Source organism: Falco peregrinus, chromosome 2 (assembly GCF_023634155.1).
Source record: "Falco peregrinus isolate bFalPer1 chromosome 2, bFalPer1.pri, whole genome shotgun sequence".
NCBI classification, from domain to species: Eukaryota; Metazoa; Chordata; class Aves; order Falconiformes; family Falconidae; genus Falco; species Falco peregrinus.
The window spans coordinates 120,563,226-120,579,809 of NC_073722.1; the positions used below are offsets into that span (position 1 = coordinate 120,563,226).

At 38.2% G+C, this 16,584-nt stretch overlaps 1 protein-coding gene across 5 annotated transcripts in view; it reads right to left on the bottom strand.

Moving 5' to 3' along the window:
- Positions 1 to 16,584, bottom strand: part of SPAG9 (sperm associated antigen 9) — a 65,925-nt gene that overhangs the window by 18,572 nt on the left and 30,769 nt on the right. For all 5 annotated transcript variants that reach the window (XM_055794894.1, XM_055794895.1, XM_055794896.1 and 2 more), the window contains 13 exons: positions 15,057 to 15,210; positions 10,417 to 10,627; positions 9,778 to 9,877; positions 8,513 to 8,634; positions 5,377 to 5,434; positions 4,650 to 4,802; positions 4,512 to 4,563; positions 3,955 to 4,085; positions 2,677 to 2,733; positions 1,632 to 1,805; positions 818 to 947; positions 454 to 546; positions 2 to 169 (listed from right to left, as the gene is read on the bottom strand). In XM_055794894.1, coding sequence (XP_055650869.1) covers positions 2 to 169; positions 454 to 546; positions 818 to 947; positions 1,632 to 1,805; positions 2,677 to 2,733; positions 3,955 to 4,085; positions 4,512 to 4,563; positions 4,650 to 4,802; positions 5,377 to 5,434; positions 8,513 to 8,634; positions 9,778 to 9,877; positions 10,417 to 10,627; positions 15,057 to 15,210 — 1,603 coding nt within the window. The remainder of the gene's footprint in view (position 1; positions 170 to 453; positions 547 to 817; positions 948 to 1,631; positions 1,806 to 2,676; positions 2,734 to 3,954; positions 4,086 to 4,511; positions 4,564 to 4,649; positions 4,803 to 5,376; positions 5,435 to 8,512; positions 8,635 to 9,777; positions 9,878 to 10,416; positions 10,628 to 15,056; positions 15,211 to 16,584) is intronic.

Here is a 16,584-nt window from a genome sequence, read left to right on the forward strand (position 1 = left end):
CCTTGAGCTCTTGATCTAGTCTATCTAAGCTACTTTGAGATCCTGTTTGCTGCTTGTTGCCATCTGCGTCCACACCAGTCACATCATTGTAGAACACACTAGCACCAACCACAGACCCGCCATCTCGTGTTTTCCCTCCTGATAGGTTTACCCCTACAGCACACCACAGCTTGAAAGAAAAAATAAATACTTAATTTAAACATTAAACTAAACAAAAAAAAGACACACATTGTTAAGTATACTAAGTAATATCAACATTATCTATGTGCAGTCTATTTAAAGGCATTCACTATGATTAAGGTCATGTATGTTTCTACTGAAGATTAAATTCTAATTCACCTATGCTTCTCAAAAAGAAACTACTCCATTTCAAAAAGAAAATACTTGAGTCTAAAACCAAAACATTCAAGCTATGGGCTGTCCAAGTCTCTATCACCACCGTAAATATCCTACCTTCATAGAGGTATCCTTCTCATCTAAAGGTCTCAGGTAAACAGGTACAGGCAAGTTCTTCATCTTATTGTCACTCTGTCCACCATTTGCCACCTAGGCAAAAAAAAAAAACCCCAAAACACAAACAAAAGAAAACTTTTCCCTTTAGAAGAGGCTTACAGTCTTTGGAATCAGTTGTTTAGACTTTGTTAAACACTATTACAAGTTCTGCAGTTGAAGGAGTCTAAGGAAAACCACAGTGCAAAAGTTCAACAAAAAAAAAGATGCTGGAATAACTGAAACACAAGCTGTGAAACTATTCTCTGTTCCAGTTTCACAAAATGTGAAGCTGTCACCACTGCATTTGAAAACATTGGCATAATACCTGTTTGTACTTCTGAGGTAGACTCCAGCCAAATGCTTGCACTCTACCATCCTCTTTCTGAACATGTGCTTTCACTTGGCGATACTGCTCTCTTTTCTGCTCTCTGCGTGAGGCTAAACTGGCTTCAGTTCTAGGTAAGAATCATTAAAGAATCTGTTAATTATGCTCTTTAGAATTCTTTGTGTAATGGGAGTTGCTATTAAACTTGATAGACAAGATCTCTGTGGAAGCACTGGGTTACCAAAGAGATTGCCATTTTTTCCACACATCACTTATAGAACACCAGGGCTGTAGGGCTATTTCTAATGGACCTGTGAAAGACAGGCAAAACCAGAAAGCTGTTGTCAGTATCCTTAAAAGAAATTAACTTGGGTTATGTACCTCTACTAGAAGCTTTAAAGGTTGTAAACCAAAAGGATACATTGCCAAAAAGAAGCACAGGAAAGAAAAATAAATAATTACAGGCACTTGTCAGGCTGACTCCTGTTGTTCTGATTTTCCACTGAACTTAAAATATCTGTACAGTTATTGCTTAGCTACAACACTTACATATGCAAGTGTACCAAGTGCTGCCTCCTAACTGCACCTTCGTGTAAGGGAGTGATATTTACCAAATAGAATACTACTGCCAGATACCCCGAGTACTCATCCACCGCTGCGCATTTCAGCCTGCGCTGTGTTGACTACTTATGTATCAACATTCACTGCCTGAGAACACTCTACTTCACTTAGCAGCATGCTATTTATCTCTGAGGATGACAAGGGTAAATACTCAATAGAACTTATCTAGTAGTATAAAACCAAAACGTCTTACTCTTCACTGAGGAATTCAAAGGCTTTAGATTTGTCACTTGGTAATTGAGATAAGGTGCTGCTTCTTTTCTTGACTGATGGAGTAATATGCGAGGTCGGAGCATTATATTTAACATTGACAGGAGGTTCTGGTTTCTTAGCTGTATTGCTAGATGAACTGAAGAGCCTGCTAAAACTAGAAGAGGAAAAAAAGAAAAGATAAGAGTTAAAATTTGTAAGATACATCCAAACGTGACTATGCAGGCAAAACACTGCATACGCTAGCCTGCTCAAGCCAGTTAGACTAAGGAACTGGAGCCCAACATCACAGCAGCCACCACACACTCAGTAACATTCTCAAAAGTACAGAAACTCATGTCAGTGAGAAAAATCCTTAAACTATTATCATCCCATTTGTTTTATCAAATTTAATGGGATCTTCACTTTGAATGAAGATCTACAGGGAACCAACAAAATTAGAATGTGAACATCACACCTGGAAGACAGTTTTGTGAAGCTTATTAGTTCATGCACAGAGCACATTAAAAACCCCACCATTTTCTAGGCTAAAAGATACAATAGTTATCAGCAAACCACAACATCAAAAGGATTATCTGACAAATTTCATGTTGTGAATAACACTGTTTTAAAGAGCCTGAAGTTAGAAAGGAAAATTTAACAATCAGTAAACCGTACTTCACAGAGGAAAAGGAAGCTGAAATAAATGCAATCCACACAAGCTATTCAGGTTTCTATTTTTCATCATAAAAAGAGTCCAGAAAAATGTTCAGAACAAGAGGGCTGGTGCATATTCAACTAGAAAAAAAATTACAGCACTTTGGCATTTAACTTCACAAAGTGCACAGCCATTCATTACGTGATGCAGCTTACGATACATTTTGTCTTCAAGAACAGTCTTACCGAGCTGGCATGCTAGGTAACAAGAGGAGAACAGTTAAGACATCTTCATCTGCCAAAAGATAATTAGCTAACATACAAAAATGTGCCAGCTAATTGGTTAGGGTCTTTTATTTATTTTTGCCAGTGAGTTGTGCTTCAGTACTTACAACTGCCAAATGCTTGATCTCTTCTTTTCTTGCATGGCTGGATTTTCTCTTGATGCTCTACAAGAAATAAATTCCAAGTTTACTGAGTAAGCATTAATTAAAAAAAGGAAAGGAATGGAACAGTGTGTAACTCTTATTTTAAAAACACAGGATAAAGTATCAGAGCCTGTTTCTTCACATTGCCACTTCTCTGATCAGAGCACAATATTGAAGTTCTCCCTGGATGAGCTGAAGTTACGTAATAAACGTCATCCACGTTTATTTCCATCACAAACACAAGCGGTGTGTGCCTTCCAGACAGAAGATACACATCTGTGTAACACTGCAATGTAAACATCTAGAAGAAAGCAGCAAACCATTCTAAATTCTTCTGCCTCCTATTTCTTAATATTTTAACCATTGCTTTTTATTTTAAAGTCTCTTATTCTTCAACACAGTATGTAAATGATAAAGTGATTGTTCCTGGCGTTACAGATAGGAGAGGATTTCTACAGGAGACAATAGCTATGGAAAAGCAAGCCACGTCTGCTTGGGAATATGTGTTTTTCCTCTCACAGACTCAGGAGTCAAAAAGGCCCACAGAGACACTGAGGACAATAGGTAAAATTAAACACCATTATTACACCTGACCAACAGGCAGCACCAAGTGACACCGGGACCTCTGGACACTGTCACGGCCACAGCTTGGAGGGATGTCACAAGACTGAGCTGGGCTGAGGTCTGAGGCAGACGACTTTTGTTTTCAAAACCATACCTTTTAGCCGACTCAATATTCAGGATGCAAATCACACCACATCTTGATTGCTGACACACAACAAACCTTGCACAGTTTTAGATATGTGAACAACCCAAATCCTTACAAATGGATTACACTCAATCTGAAGACTGTACGTTATTCCTGTTTTGACATCTCAGCTGACAACTGGGCCCACATCTTTAAGGTATGTGTACACACACACAGAGAGTAATTTTTCCTGCCCACCAAATTAATGTTATTTACAATTACCAAGTTTTGTAACTGTTCCAAAATACATGTTTCTTCAAGGAATGCTTATTTCACGTAACATGACGTAACCATCTTCAACGGGGTCTCACTAAGAGCCCACTTTAACAAGATAAATCCATAACTTTAAAAAGTTATTCATGGGCAGGTAAGGAGACAAGCAGAAGGGCAATTAAGGCCTCAAAACCGATCGACCAGATCACTCTGCAGCTAAAAATGAAAAAAGCATGTAAAATCCAAGGAGCTCTATCAAAGATTTCAAAAGAGCCTTTTACCTTATCATCTCAGTCCATCGGACAGCTTCCTGAAGCTCCATCAACCTCTCTTTATACTGATTTCTTTCCATCAGAACACGGGCCATTTCAACACGAGTAAAACGCTTCCGCTGAGCGGTTGGGACATCACTCTGAACACACAAAAAAGCAAACATAGAACGAACAAAGGAGCACAGTAGGGCCTTGCAGAGTCAGCCTCTGCCTTCCGATAAGAGTCAGCTTAGGGCACAATTCCAGATTCCAAATAATTTGGGGCTTTGTAAAACTCATTTTACCTTCCTCTCCTCCCATCCTTTGTATGTAGCATAATCTGAATAAAAACAGTTCTTCAAAAGAAATGTGACACACAATGGGCAGAGAGGAAAGAAAGAAAACTAGACATGGGTAATTTAAGTTTACTTGTGCTCTTTAGATTATCTAGCTTTTCTACACACGGAGGAAGTTTACTACTACTTATTAAACGGTGAGGTTTAGTAGCACTCACTAAGCACATGTGAACTTCTAACGTCCCATTGTGAATTACACAGACAGACATCCACATACACACATCCACCTACATCATCATCCTCTTTAGCTTTCTGTCTTGCTTCCTCTGCTTCTGCACGAGCTCTACATACAAAATAAAACACAGCTGCATTAGATACCACAGTGGTTTGGGCTTTTTTCCTCTTTCACAACCACAAAATTGAACTTACTTTCTCAGCTCTTCTTCCAGTTCCTTATTCTTCTCTTCAAGCTTCTGTTTTGCTTGTTTTACAGCCTCTAATTCACCTTGTAGTACATCCTTCTCACAGGTCAACTCATCCACCTTTGCTATCAAATCATTCTTCACTACATTCAGTGCATTTCTACACAAACATTTAAAATACACCATTACAAAGATGACTGTGATCTCATAATTTAGCTTCAGCCCAATTTTATTCTTCAAGACCTACAAATTTCTTACACAGAGCTGCTGTAGAAAGATACAGCTTTCTAAACCAGGTCACACCCTCTCCCCCCAAATCTCAAATGCTCAAACACATTCACACCTCTGTACTAGACAAAAGTACTGTTAAATCAGAAGAGTTTGCTTAGAGGTTGAACTCCTCAACAGTGCCCCAGTGGATTAGCTGCTGCTGTTACGGCTGTGTTCATAACAGAGAAGACAGGGAGTTGATCTCATTAGGACACAGCACTGCATTTCTTGTAGCCTTACAAGGATAAAAGCAGCTTTCGCTTCTCAAGTCCTTAATTTCCAGGAGAATACAACTAAGCTATATATTTAGCCAAATATACCTATACATTCAAAAGACGTACCACCCCTACTCTTAGAACTGAAAGCACATTTGTATAATTTCAACTTTCTGTGTATGAAGATATTGAAGATGTAACAAAATAACAGAGAGGGTCAGTGTATTTTACATACACATTCTCACTTACTTTGTCTCCAACAGCTGAGTGTTTTCCAAAATAAGGTTTTCAACCTCACGACCCATTCCTTTCCAAAGGAAAACACATGAAATTAGCAGATAAAATGGATGTTTCTACAAAACTTATGTTTTGCCATTGTCTAAAACCAGCTGAATTACAAGTATAACAAACTTGTCAGAAAAACTGTGAGCTATCTGAAGTTTCAGGACTGACCTACCTTCTACATTTAGCTTTCCCCTCCACCTTCTTCCCAATTTGACTTCAATTAAAACCTAAAGGCAACCCTGGCTAACCACAGGCTGGTGGCTACCTCCACCTACTCTGTTTTGAAGAGGTTACGGTACTAAGTAAGTCAAAACACAGACACAGCATTACTGGAGAAGTATTAGTCCACAGTAAGTTTAAAATGCTCTACTGTCTTTTATACCATGTTAGATAGAAAAGTATATCAGTTAAAGACACAAGACATGCTGAATTATTAAGCTCAGATTGCAAAAGCCCTGCAGATTTCCCCAGAGCAAATGATACCTTACCAAAGAAATTATGGTCTTTAAAGCCCATGCATTCCATGTAGAGCAAAAACAAGAACAAGAAACATTTCATGTAAGGTGTAGAATGAGCGAAGAGCAATAGAAGATTTAGACTTATGAAGTAAGAGCAAATTAAAACAAAGCCACCACCAAAGATCTGAAGTGGAATGCAATGTGATTAGTAGCAGGATTTATACAAAAGACTAATGTTTAAAAAGTTAAGTTTGTCACAACCGTTTCTATTGGTTGGACCGCTTATAAAAATTAGTAACTTTTTTAAAAGTCTAGCTCATTTTCTGTGAGATAGTTTAGAAGCAGAGTACTTGGAAGAACTACTAAGCCATTCACTAGAAGTTTCAAATTAATGCTACTATGGAAAAAAGTGAACTTCACATAATTTCCATAAATTTAAATACTACTGCAGTTAAGTTCTCACCCTATTGTTTGCGTATCTATAGTAATATGATTTGCAGGATTTAAAAAAACCCAACTTTCAGGCAAGTTATTTTACATCTTGTACAGCAAAATAATTACCACATGGATAATGGCAGAACTTATGCTAATTCAAGATTAACAGAACAAATGAAAAACATATGTTAATGGCGGAGGCCTCTTAAAATATTTTATCAACACAATCTTCTAAGCAACTTTGGCAACAGAAGATGTAAAAGATACCTGGATAACAACAAAAAAAGGTATCTAAAACCAGACATGCAAGTCAAAGTTCCCACTTTGAGAACTTCCGAGTTCTGAATTAAAAGTAAATGCCATTTAATAGTGAAGGAACTTAGATCCGTTATTGTTACTTCATCAAAATCTGGAAAAATCCCCTACACTACCGTCATCAAGAGGTTGTATTCAAGTGACTATTGCTTTTTAAATATTTTCAGTATTCACGGGATCACTTCGAACAGGTTTCAGGATCCTTCATAACGCAAGAACAAAAACTACAAAGCCAGAGTGCAAAGGCAAAAAAAAATAAGTTACAAAGCGGGGAAAAAAGGCAGACAATGTACTTTATGAGAGCAGCAGCCAAGAACACCTAACTGTAGAAGCAACAGATTTCAAAGAATTTTTTTTAAAAAAGAAGCATACACACCAGAATATTCCCCTGGGTATGCAGCCCAAGAGAAAACAGATTAGAGAATCCCAATTAACTACTTTTACAGAACTTCAAACTGAAATGTAATGCTCGCTTAAGAACAGACCTCAATGCTTGAAACACACTGACGGTCCTGGATGCAGATGTGTCTTAAGTAACATGGAGTAATTTGTACTATGGTTGAGCTCAAAGTGAAATGATGATTACAGAGTGAAACTTTTAGGCCAACACATTCTGCATAACAAACGCAGTTATAACCATGTGCTCATTTTGCAGACACCGGTGTTTCTAGCAGTAGTTTTACAGAAAACGGTAATGAAGTCAGTGATTGATACGTTATACTAAAAAGCATATTATTTTTGCCCATGGAAAACAAAGCATCCATTATCAGGAAGTCCTGACAGTAATTTGTTGACTTTAAACAATTTATCACGTAGCTAAGGGACAGAAGTTGCTCTATGTTAATACTTCTCCAGTATCTATATTTTTGCATGCAGAATGTGTCATTAGTTGTCTCTGTGACAACAGAGGGCAGGAGTTTTGGCTGAAGTATGTTCCAGCAAGGATGTGGTGGTCCTCACTGCTCAGGATTCAAAGCAGCAGAGTGACAACCAAGAAAAACCATCTGTCAAACCAGAGATAGGTCCATTAGTCCTTTTAAGTAATACTTGGAAAAAATGTCACCTACTTGATGGAAAATAAGTTTCTGGTGGAACACTGACCAACCAGAAATCCAGACTGTACACACAATGGTTCTAAATACTACTACTAACAATCTGTATTTTTTTGCCGGATCAGTCAACACAAGCAAACTGCTGATTTCTTTACACAAGCCATTTCTAAAACACACAAGAGTGGCAATCTGCATTTTATACATTCCATAGTACCAGATTTCATTATTTCAAAATGAGGCCTGAACCTTGATATGGCCAAAAATATCTTACATTGTTTATAGAAAGAGCCTTCTTTTAATGACTTTTTTTTTCTCTCCTGATCAGCTCATATTCCCGAAATCTACATTTTGTTCAGTCAGCACACCAGCAACAGCGAGCTGTTCAGAGAGAACATGGGTTCCTCTTTCAATTAACAATCTGATTCTCAATTTACCACCATCGCATTCTGCTGCAGTTCTGTCTTACAAGTTAAATTCCATAGAGACAGGTGATAAAGCCAGGCCATTACAGATTGGGCACAATCTGAATTAAACTTCCTACAACTAGTTGAAGATAAAAATCCTTGCTGAAGATAAAAATCCTTCTGTCAAAGAACATCCAGGGAAAACTGAAATAGAGAATAGTGTAAGAAGTGCCCCAAAAGATTAAGGCTGATATCGTTATACTGAAAGAACAAACAACACTTTCTCCTGGTTCTTGCATTCTAATGATCACCTTAGGATGACGCTCAAATGATTTTAACAGAAATTAACCCTAAGAGTAAACCCAGCAAGGATAATTAAGAACTCCACTAACAAGAAAAATTCCTGTAAACAGCATGTCTAAATAACCTTTCTTACCCAGTAAATCTGCACCTTCATCCACATCTCCAATTAGGCCAGAACCAGCAGATGACAGCTCTTCAAAGAGTGATTCTGTATTACGGTCAAATGCTTTGTTCTCTATGCCTTTGGTGGGAGTGCTATTCAAAGAAATAAAACAAGCCATAAAAAAAGCAGAAAGAAAAAAATCCCACACCAAAAAAAGTTTTCTCTGTGTTTTTACCAGCAATTCACTTGCTACCCCCCCAAAAAACAGAAGTAAAATTCTCAGCAGTCTTCATCTGGCTTAGAGTCCTAGATTCTATTTTCAAATACTACTTTGGCATCAAAATCCCAAACTTGAGGTCACTGCTGATACTGAGCTGGTCAAGATCTTAATAAAATAAAGCATATCAAGTTTTGGTATACAGAAATTCAGCCCTGTCAGGACTTAGTCAGTGCAAATGCCTAAACAACAGACAGCTCAGACAAACTTCAAGTAATTTAAGGTAACGAGAACACAAGAGTACTGAATAGAGATCAAAATATTCCTCCGGCCAGAAAAGGGGCTCCTTTGTCACAAAGATTTTATGCCATTAACACTCACTATACAAGGTAAATTTTGCCATCTCCTCACAAGAACGAAACACACAGATACATAACAGATTTGAAGGACTTGTGGCTAAATCCTGAACTGTTCAGGGCTTGCCTAAAAGATCAGGCACACCACCACCACGCTGCTACCAAAACAGCACTTGTTTATTATTTTTTATGGGGCTTTAGAGCTTTTCAAAGAAATGTTACCCTTCACGAGTGAAAGCCTGCAAGGAAGCAGGCTCAGGCAAGAGCATTCTGCCAGCACTGTCATTCCACCACCAGAATCAGGAAAAATAAATGCTGGAACATTTGCAAAGTCAGTCATAAATCCAGATTTTAAAGATATGGGTGAAAACACAAAGGCCCGGCCGGGAAACTGCTACTACCTCAAAACCTTGATCCAGGGAGGAAAAAAAACCTTTTGGTATAGACCCTTTGGTTGAAATAAGGACAGAGTATTTAAGCATTCTTAAGTCTGCTGTAATATGAAATACCCTAAATATTCACCAGGTGTAGCAACGGAACGAAGAACTGCTGTTGCACTTAAAACGTCCTGAGGAATTTGGGAAAATAAGGTCACAGAATTAGAAAACTCATCATATAATGCGTGATCTCAGTCTGGTAAAATCTCTGAACAAGTCATGAGTTCAACACTGAAGTCTGGTATCTTCTAAAATTGGTTTTCCTACTCAGAAAATACAACTCACCTGGAACCTTTGTATCCACTGAGGTCTTTATCCATATCCAACTCCGGAGTTGACTCAATGATTGCCTGAACTTCAGATTTTTCTTCGTTTTCATTTCCACCTAGGAAAAAGCAATGGTATACCTCCATAAAAAAAAACAAATCACTGTGACATACGGTATTACCTTGGTAAGTCTTTGAACAGAAGTCTACTAAGTTGGTGACCAATTAATAACAACTTTGGTGATTGATCACTAACAACTACACGTAGATAATTAAATGAGAAGACCTATTCATTTTGATCCTCTAGTGCAGACACTGGGATTTCTAGTTTTAAGCCATGAATTTAAGCCATCCAACAGTAATTATTTTCCACTACTTCCATAATAAAACCAAGCAGATGTCTTATCTTCCCATGACTTCTTGTGTCTAGATCAGTGCCACTTCTGCTGTTTACAAGGAAACATCATAAGTAATTCTGATTCTAGAACAATAAGGACACAAGCCACCAATAAACAGACTTGTATCTTTTACGAACGTTCTGTACTCCTAAAAACACTGAGTAAAAAAAAACATTCCTCATTTGTGGTACAACAATTAAGATAACTGATTAAATATGAGGTGTATAGTAACCACGCACTAAAAAGTTGAAGCAGCTCACCAGTGGACACGTTTCTTGTCTCTTGAGCTACCTGTACTTCAATATTCTTGCTTACGTCCAGCTTCTCATTCGGCATATCTGTGTCCTTTGCAAGCCCTTCAGCATCTTCCTTTTGAGGAGTTTCAGCAGGCAGTACAGGTACATCTGAAGCAGCTGTGGATGCTGGAGTAGTAGATTTTGAGCCTGCCTGGCTAACATCAGAGAGCTCATCCTAAAATGGAGCAATTACCATTAAAAAAAAAAAATGAACATAAGATGAAGTATTATTAGAAGAGTTAGGCATATAAACTGAAGAATAAGCACCAACATTACTGTATTTTACTGAAAAATATGCAAATACAAAGGAACAGGAATGCAAGGAATACTTTAAGCCAGTACTGCCAAATTCATCTTCAGACTATGGCTGTTTCAATTCTTTTAAGGAAGTTATAGCTACATAAAACATGCCCTTATTTTTAATACTAATGCTTGATCTCAGTTGATAATTATCGTCACAACTTTAGGGTGCTTTTCTATTACGTCTTCCAGACAACAAGCAGCATTACTCTACCAATAACCCTTCTAGCTGCACAATGAACTGCTGAATCTTCCCAAAGCTATTATAAAATTTATTGCTCAAAATGTGCATGAGGTCTTAAAACATCTTCTTGAAAAGTAGACGTTGAAGCACTGATGCAGAACATGGATTTAACTGACAAAGTAGTATAGTATTTGCAATCACTTCACTCAAACTGTTTTATGTGCTTTCCAGTCTGAACTGCAAGCCCTGGATGGATGACATCGGGAATGAGACACTGAAGTGCAGGGACTACTTGTCTGGTTAGATTTCATATCAACTACGCAACAGCAGTAAATAGCTCCTTCTTAGAAGTGGATTCCTGGCAACAGTTTAAAATACAACTAAACCATGTCCTTAAGTGCCACATGTACACATCTTAAATACCTCCAAGGATGGCGATTCAACCACATCACTGGGCAGCCTGTTCCAACGGTTCACAACCCTTTTGGTGAAGAAATTTTTCCTAATATCCACTGTTAGGCACATTAGATATTAGATAAATTAGGTATTTCCTAATATCACAAAAAGGCACAATTTGAGGCCTTTTTATCTACTGTCTGCACTCCCCACCTGGCTCAACCCCTCTGTTTCCCAAAGGTAAGCCCCCACCACTGCTTGTTCTTCCCCACGGGACAGATCTGCAGGTGCTGGACCTGCAGCATCCTCCCTGCCCCAGTGCCCATCCCCACCAACCCTGGCTACTCGCATTACAGCGACACGGTATCAAGAACCACAGATTATTAATCCAGCTGCTGGATTTGGGATGATGAGCATTACTCAGACAGGGCTGCATCAGGCACCATGTCTGAGGGCAGGCTAGGCTGTGTTTGATAGAACTAGAAGCTACTACCTGATAATACTAATAGCCCTTTTCTGGACCTTGTCTCCTTTCATTCACATTTTACCTCTCATTCATGACCAGAGCCATATCAGCATCCAGATGTCTTAACTCTGACTTAAACAGCATGTAACAGGGAACAAGAGCTCACTGCAGATATGAAAACAAATTGGTCTTCTTAGACCAAGCACATAGCACTAGAGGAATCTCCTTGGGAAAACTCAAGATGAAACACTGAGGCTGGTATATGCAAAATGAAGGCAGGATGGTAAGTTTTGATAAAAATTTCTTTAAGGTTTTTAAGTCTGAGACGTTTAAAGAGACCTATCTGTTAGATCAGGAAACCTAAACTTGTCAAGAACAAAGCAGTCTAGATTTTAAAGCACGAATTCATCGTACCGTTAGCATCCCTTTTTGAGAAGGAAGTGAAACTGAATTTTAAGGTTATTTTTAAAAAAAAACCCACCACCAAAGAGAGCTGCATGCATTCTTTCATTTGTATTCAGTGTAAGGTTACTAAGAATTTTAATTTCTAGATTTTTACTTTTGGAACATCCTGGAAAGCTAAGATTTTAATTTGGGGGGCAGGAAGTAAAACACACATTTATATATATATCAGCATAAACGTAAAGCTTGTATCCCATAATGATAACCCCACATGGAATTTTCAAGCTCTGGAAACAAAGTTCTGCACTTTCAAGACCTGCCTATCAATTACCTCCAGTTTCCATCCTTTTTTAGTCAATTCCAAAATAACCGATTATTACTTTATTTCTGAATAATTGTTAGAATATCCAGTCAACTAACAGATGCCACTAAAGGAACAGAACATGTACACGTACCCGAAGTTATACAAAGCAACAAAACCGACATCCAAATGTATTACATGATACATGGTGCCCATTTAAAAAAAAAAATAAAAGGAGGGGGGAAAGAAATGAAAAGCTACACAATTTACCCAATTGCCTTTTGAACTGGTGAAGTTCAGCTACTGGATAATGATTTATACTTCAGCAAGCAGATACAGAAGGGAGGAAACGGTACCCCTTACCAAGGGAATCCAGAGTTCACACAAACAAGGCATAAAACCTCAGAGCTGTTGGCTCTGTTCAAATGTTTCTACATCTTTGTATTCCAAAAGCATCCACTAACTGATGCAGCACAGACTGATCACTGACTTTCACACACCAAGCTCAAGAAAACCAGCTTGATAGTGCAAAAGAAAAGAGCGAGAGAATGGTCCTTTCCTTAAAGGAATTTCAAATCACCTCATCTATTTTACAGTTCTGACTTTTATTATCTACTGTATTTTTTTAGCTAACTCTTGGAAACAAAACTGATTAAACTATCATGAATGTTTGTTCTAGAACTAATGAAAATGAAATGCAATTCCATTAAGCAACAATGAATGAATCAAAATATCTCAAGGCCTAAGCCTTTGAAAGTCAGTGCTGTGTTGACTTAGCAAATCTCACTTTTTTTGGCAATGTTTCCAAAATACTTTTTCCTGAAAAAAAAAAAAAATTAGTTTAAAAATTAGATAATTAAATCTGAAGTAGTATAGCTCATCAGCAATACTTTGTAGAAATAAGGAGAGAATGACTGGTACATGACTGTATGTCGTCTTAAAATGATCTCCAGCAATGTCACTCACTTCTGTACAAGCTACAGAAAGAATACTCACTCTTTTTGTCTGGATTTCTGCCTGACACCTACTTTTTATTACACTTTTAGAGAAAACACTGACCATTAATGAAATGTTCATGCATGAATGGAAAATAGATGCCTGAAAGCAGCAGAAGCTTGCTTGTGCCTTGTACTTTATGTTAGAAGTATTAGCAGAAATTAAAAGTATTAAGAGAAAAAGTTTCTGGTTATGACTTCAATATATCACATTATTCAACAGGTTCACTTCAGAAGCACTTTGCATTCACAGCCAAAAAGCAAAGATGCAGCTTTGGACCTAAAGAACTGACTAACTAGGTTTGAAAAATTACAGTCTGTGCTGTTTTGTGAATTCTTTCTCAGCCGTCCATTGTTTTTAGAAGAACTATACCAAGAAGCCTGTTTTGACAATATATAGTAACCAATATAATTTTCTGAGGGGACAGGACGGGATCAGGCTGCTCTTTGTAACTCATCTCCACCTACTCTTAGTCATAACTAAGATGTATTTCAGTGACCTCTCCTAAAGTCTGTCAATTTATTGATGTTAATTGGCACAAAGGGAACAGGACAAATTTAAGTTCAAAAAACGGCCCTAGCCAAGAGTTTAAAGTGACTAATTTTTTGATCCAAACTCCTGTTGTCACTTTGATACGGTTTGTAGTTAACCATTATTTACACTTCCCATTGTCTCTATATGACCTCGGGGGGGGGGGGGGGGGGGGGGGAAGTCTGGGGTCCAATTGTTTCTGCCTAGCTTTTTTAACTCTTATCAGTTTTAGTATTATTTCCCTGCTAGGTATTAAGTTCACTTAAGAGGAAATCCTCCTCGGCTGTATGCCTTTGCAGAAATAACAGTACATCCCCAGCCTTCCAAAAAAACCCTCATCAACATAAATATATAGGGAGGCTTTACACATGCTGGAGTTCTTCACCCTGCAGATCCTTCCTCCCGCTGTGTTGTTACTGCACGCTAGTCCTGACTGCCAGATTCACCACACTCCACCACCACTCCCCCATTTTTCCATTTCTGCAGCTTGCTCTATGCCACCCTCTCACTGTTGGAAGACAGAACAATTGCAGGAATTACAGCCAAGCTACATGTAAGGGAAATCATTATCACAGGCTAATTTAGGAACGTTAGGTCATTCTCAGCTCTGCAGTATACCTACACTATACGCCTGAGAGTAGACAGAGGCTGCGGTAGGAGTACTGCGGGCGCAGTAATCGAAGGTTTCCTTCTAAAACAATATTAAAGCAGCAGACCTGTTTACAATATCTAGTTACATATCTAGCATGTAAAGGACAAGCCACTGACCTTTGGAAAGGGTCCTTGGTCAGAAACAAAAAACCACCACTCCTGGGAGTAAGAGGCGAACTAGCCTGTATTACTCCTCATTTGGAAAACGCAACCCAAACTATTTCTTCCAGGAAGTTCCACCAAAGTTCACTGGAGTAAGCAACATACTTGGCTTAGGGTTTTCCCTCCTCCCCTTCAACTTTCCTTCCCATCAAGAAACTATAATCCATTTACAGGAGCTTCTCCTAATACCCAAGGCAGCCAAGCTGAGTGCTCACCTTCAGGCTTGTGTGGGACCGTGGCTGGCTTAGCTCGTGGAACTTCCAGTGCTCCGACCCAGGCGTCTCCCCTGCTTCTCTCTGAGTTTCTGGCGTAAGCAGTGCATCTCCTGGAGGTAACGGGAAGATGCCCAATGATATCGGACGCTCCTTTCTGTTTGAGAGAGACAGGTTTCATCAGCCGTTTCAGATAGCACACCATTTATTTTCCTGTATGCCTCTGAAATCAGCAAGGAAGTGGGAAAATTACAGGTTCAAACATTCATACACTGCGCACTAAGTATACAAAGTAGCACACACAGTTTGTATTACAATGCCTAATAATTCCTCATTCCGCATAATTTGTTTGCAAATAGTCTATTCTGTGGCTTTAGACAGCAGTTATTGATCGCTCTGTAGCTAATCTATAGTAAGCAAAAGTATTACAGAAATGGAACACAAACAGGAGTATAAGATGGAAGTTTCCTTATTTCAGACTAAATTACAGTTTTCAGCAGCCACTCTTAAAAATACCATTTTGCACTTTTTTTTTTGCAAGACAGTAACCATCTAATTTCTACAACAGCTAAACCATTAACAGAAGCATTTTCGAAAGTTGTAAATAATCAGCTTAAAGCCCAACTCTTCTCAAAAGGTATGGATTTTTTTCTGAAGACCACAGGAATTACACAGATTTGTAAAACTGTGAAAAAATGGGTCAAGGAATTAACAATGTTAAAACCACCTGACAGTCAAAAATTGCGTGCTTTTAACCAAGATCAGTTCAACACTCTGCTTCAACATAAAGCCACACAACAGCTTGTGCCAGTAACACAAATTACTTCATCTCAACTCTTCACCATCTCTGCTACCTTTATCACTTCCCTATGGCAAACAGCCTTTGGAAATCGCAAAGCTTTGTATATTGACCCTCCAAAGAACATCCCCAAGTCCATCTTGCCATCAGTACTGTGATCAGTGAACAAAAAGATTCATTTGTCATGCTAGCAAGAGACAAAAAACATTGTGTAGAATACAATTCATAGGATGCTACAGCCAACCCTGGAAAGGAAAAATATCAACAGGCATAGTATTGAGATAAAGCAAAGTATTTGTCCAGTCAGAACAATGAAATACAGAAAAGAAGGACTGTAATCAACTAGCACAGCTTTAAGTATACTGAAGACAGAAAGTAAAAGTGTACACAAGTGAAGGCAGAAAATTATGCTTGAAAGAAAGCACTGCCTTTAATTACCCCTGCAGAGATAGTCCAGACAAAATATTAAGATCTGAGAGATCTTGCATGTTAGCATTATAAAAACTCAAATTGCAACCACATGTACTTTCTTTTGTAAGGCTTTTCACAAATTAAAACATAACCTAGGCAAAATTCTGTGCAGAATTAGTATCTGCATATAAATTATACACAAAACCATGACAGGAGTATTGAAAAGCAAAAGGAAAAGCTAAGCACATTTATAATTTTTCTTTTGGTTTTGTTTGTTTTTTTTTTTAAGAAAAGGTAATCAAGAAAGGATTGCATTTAGCA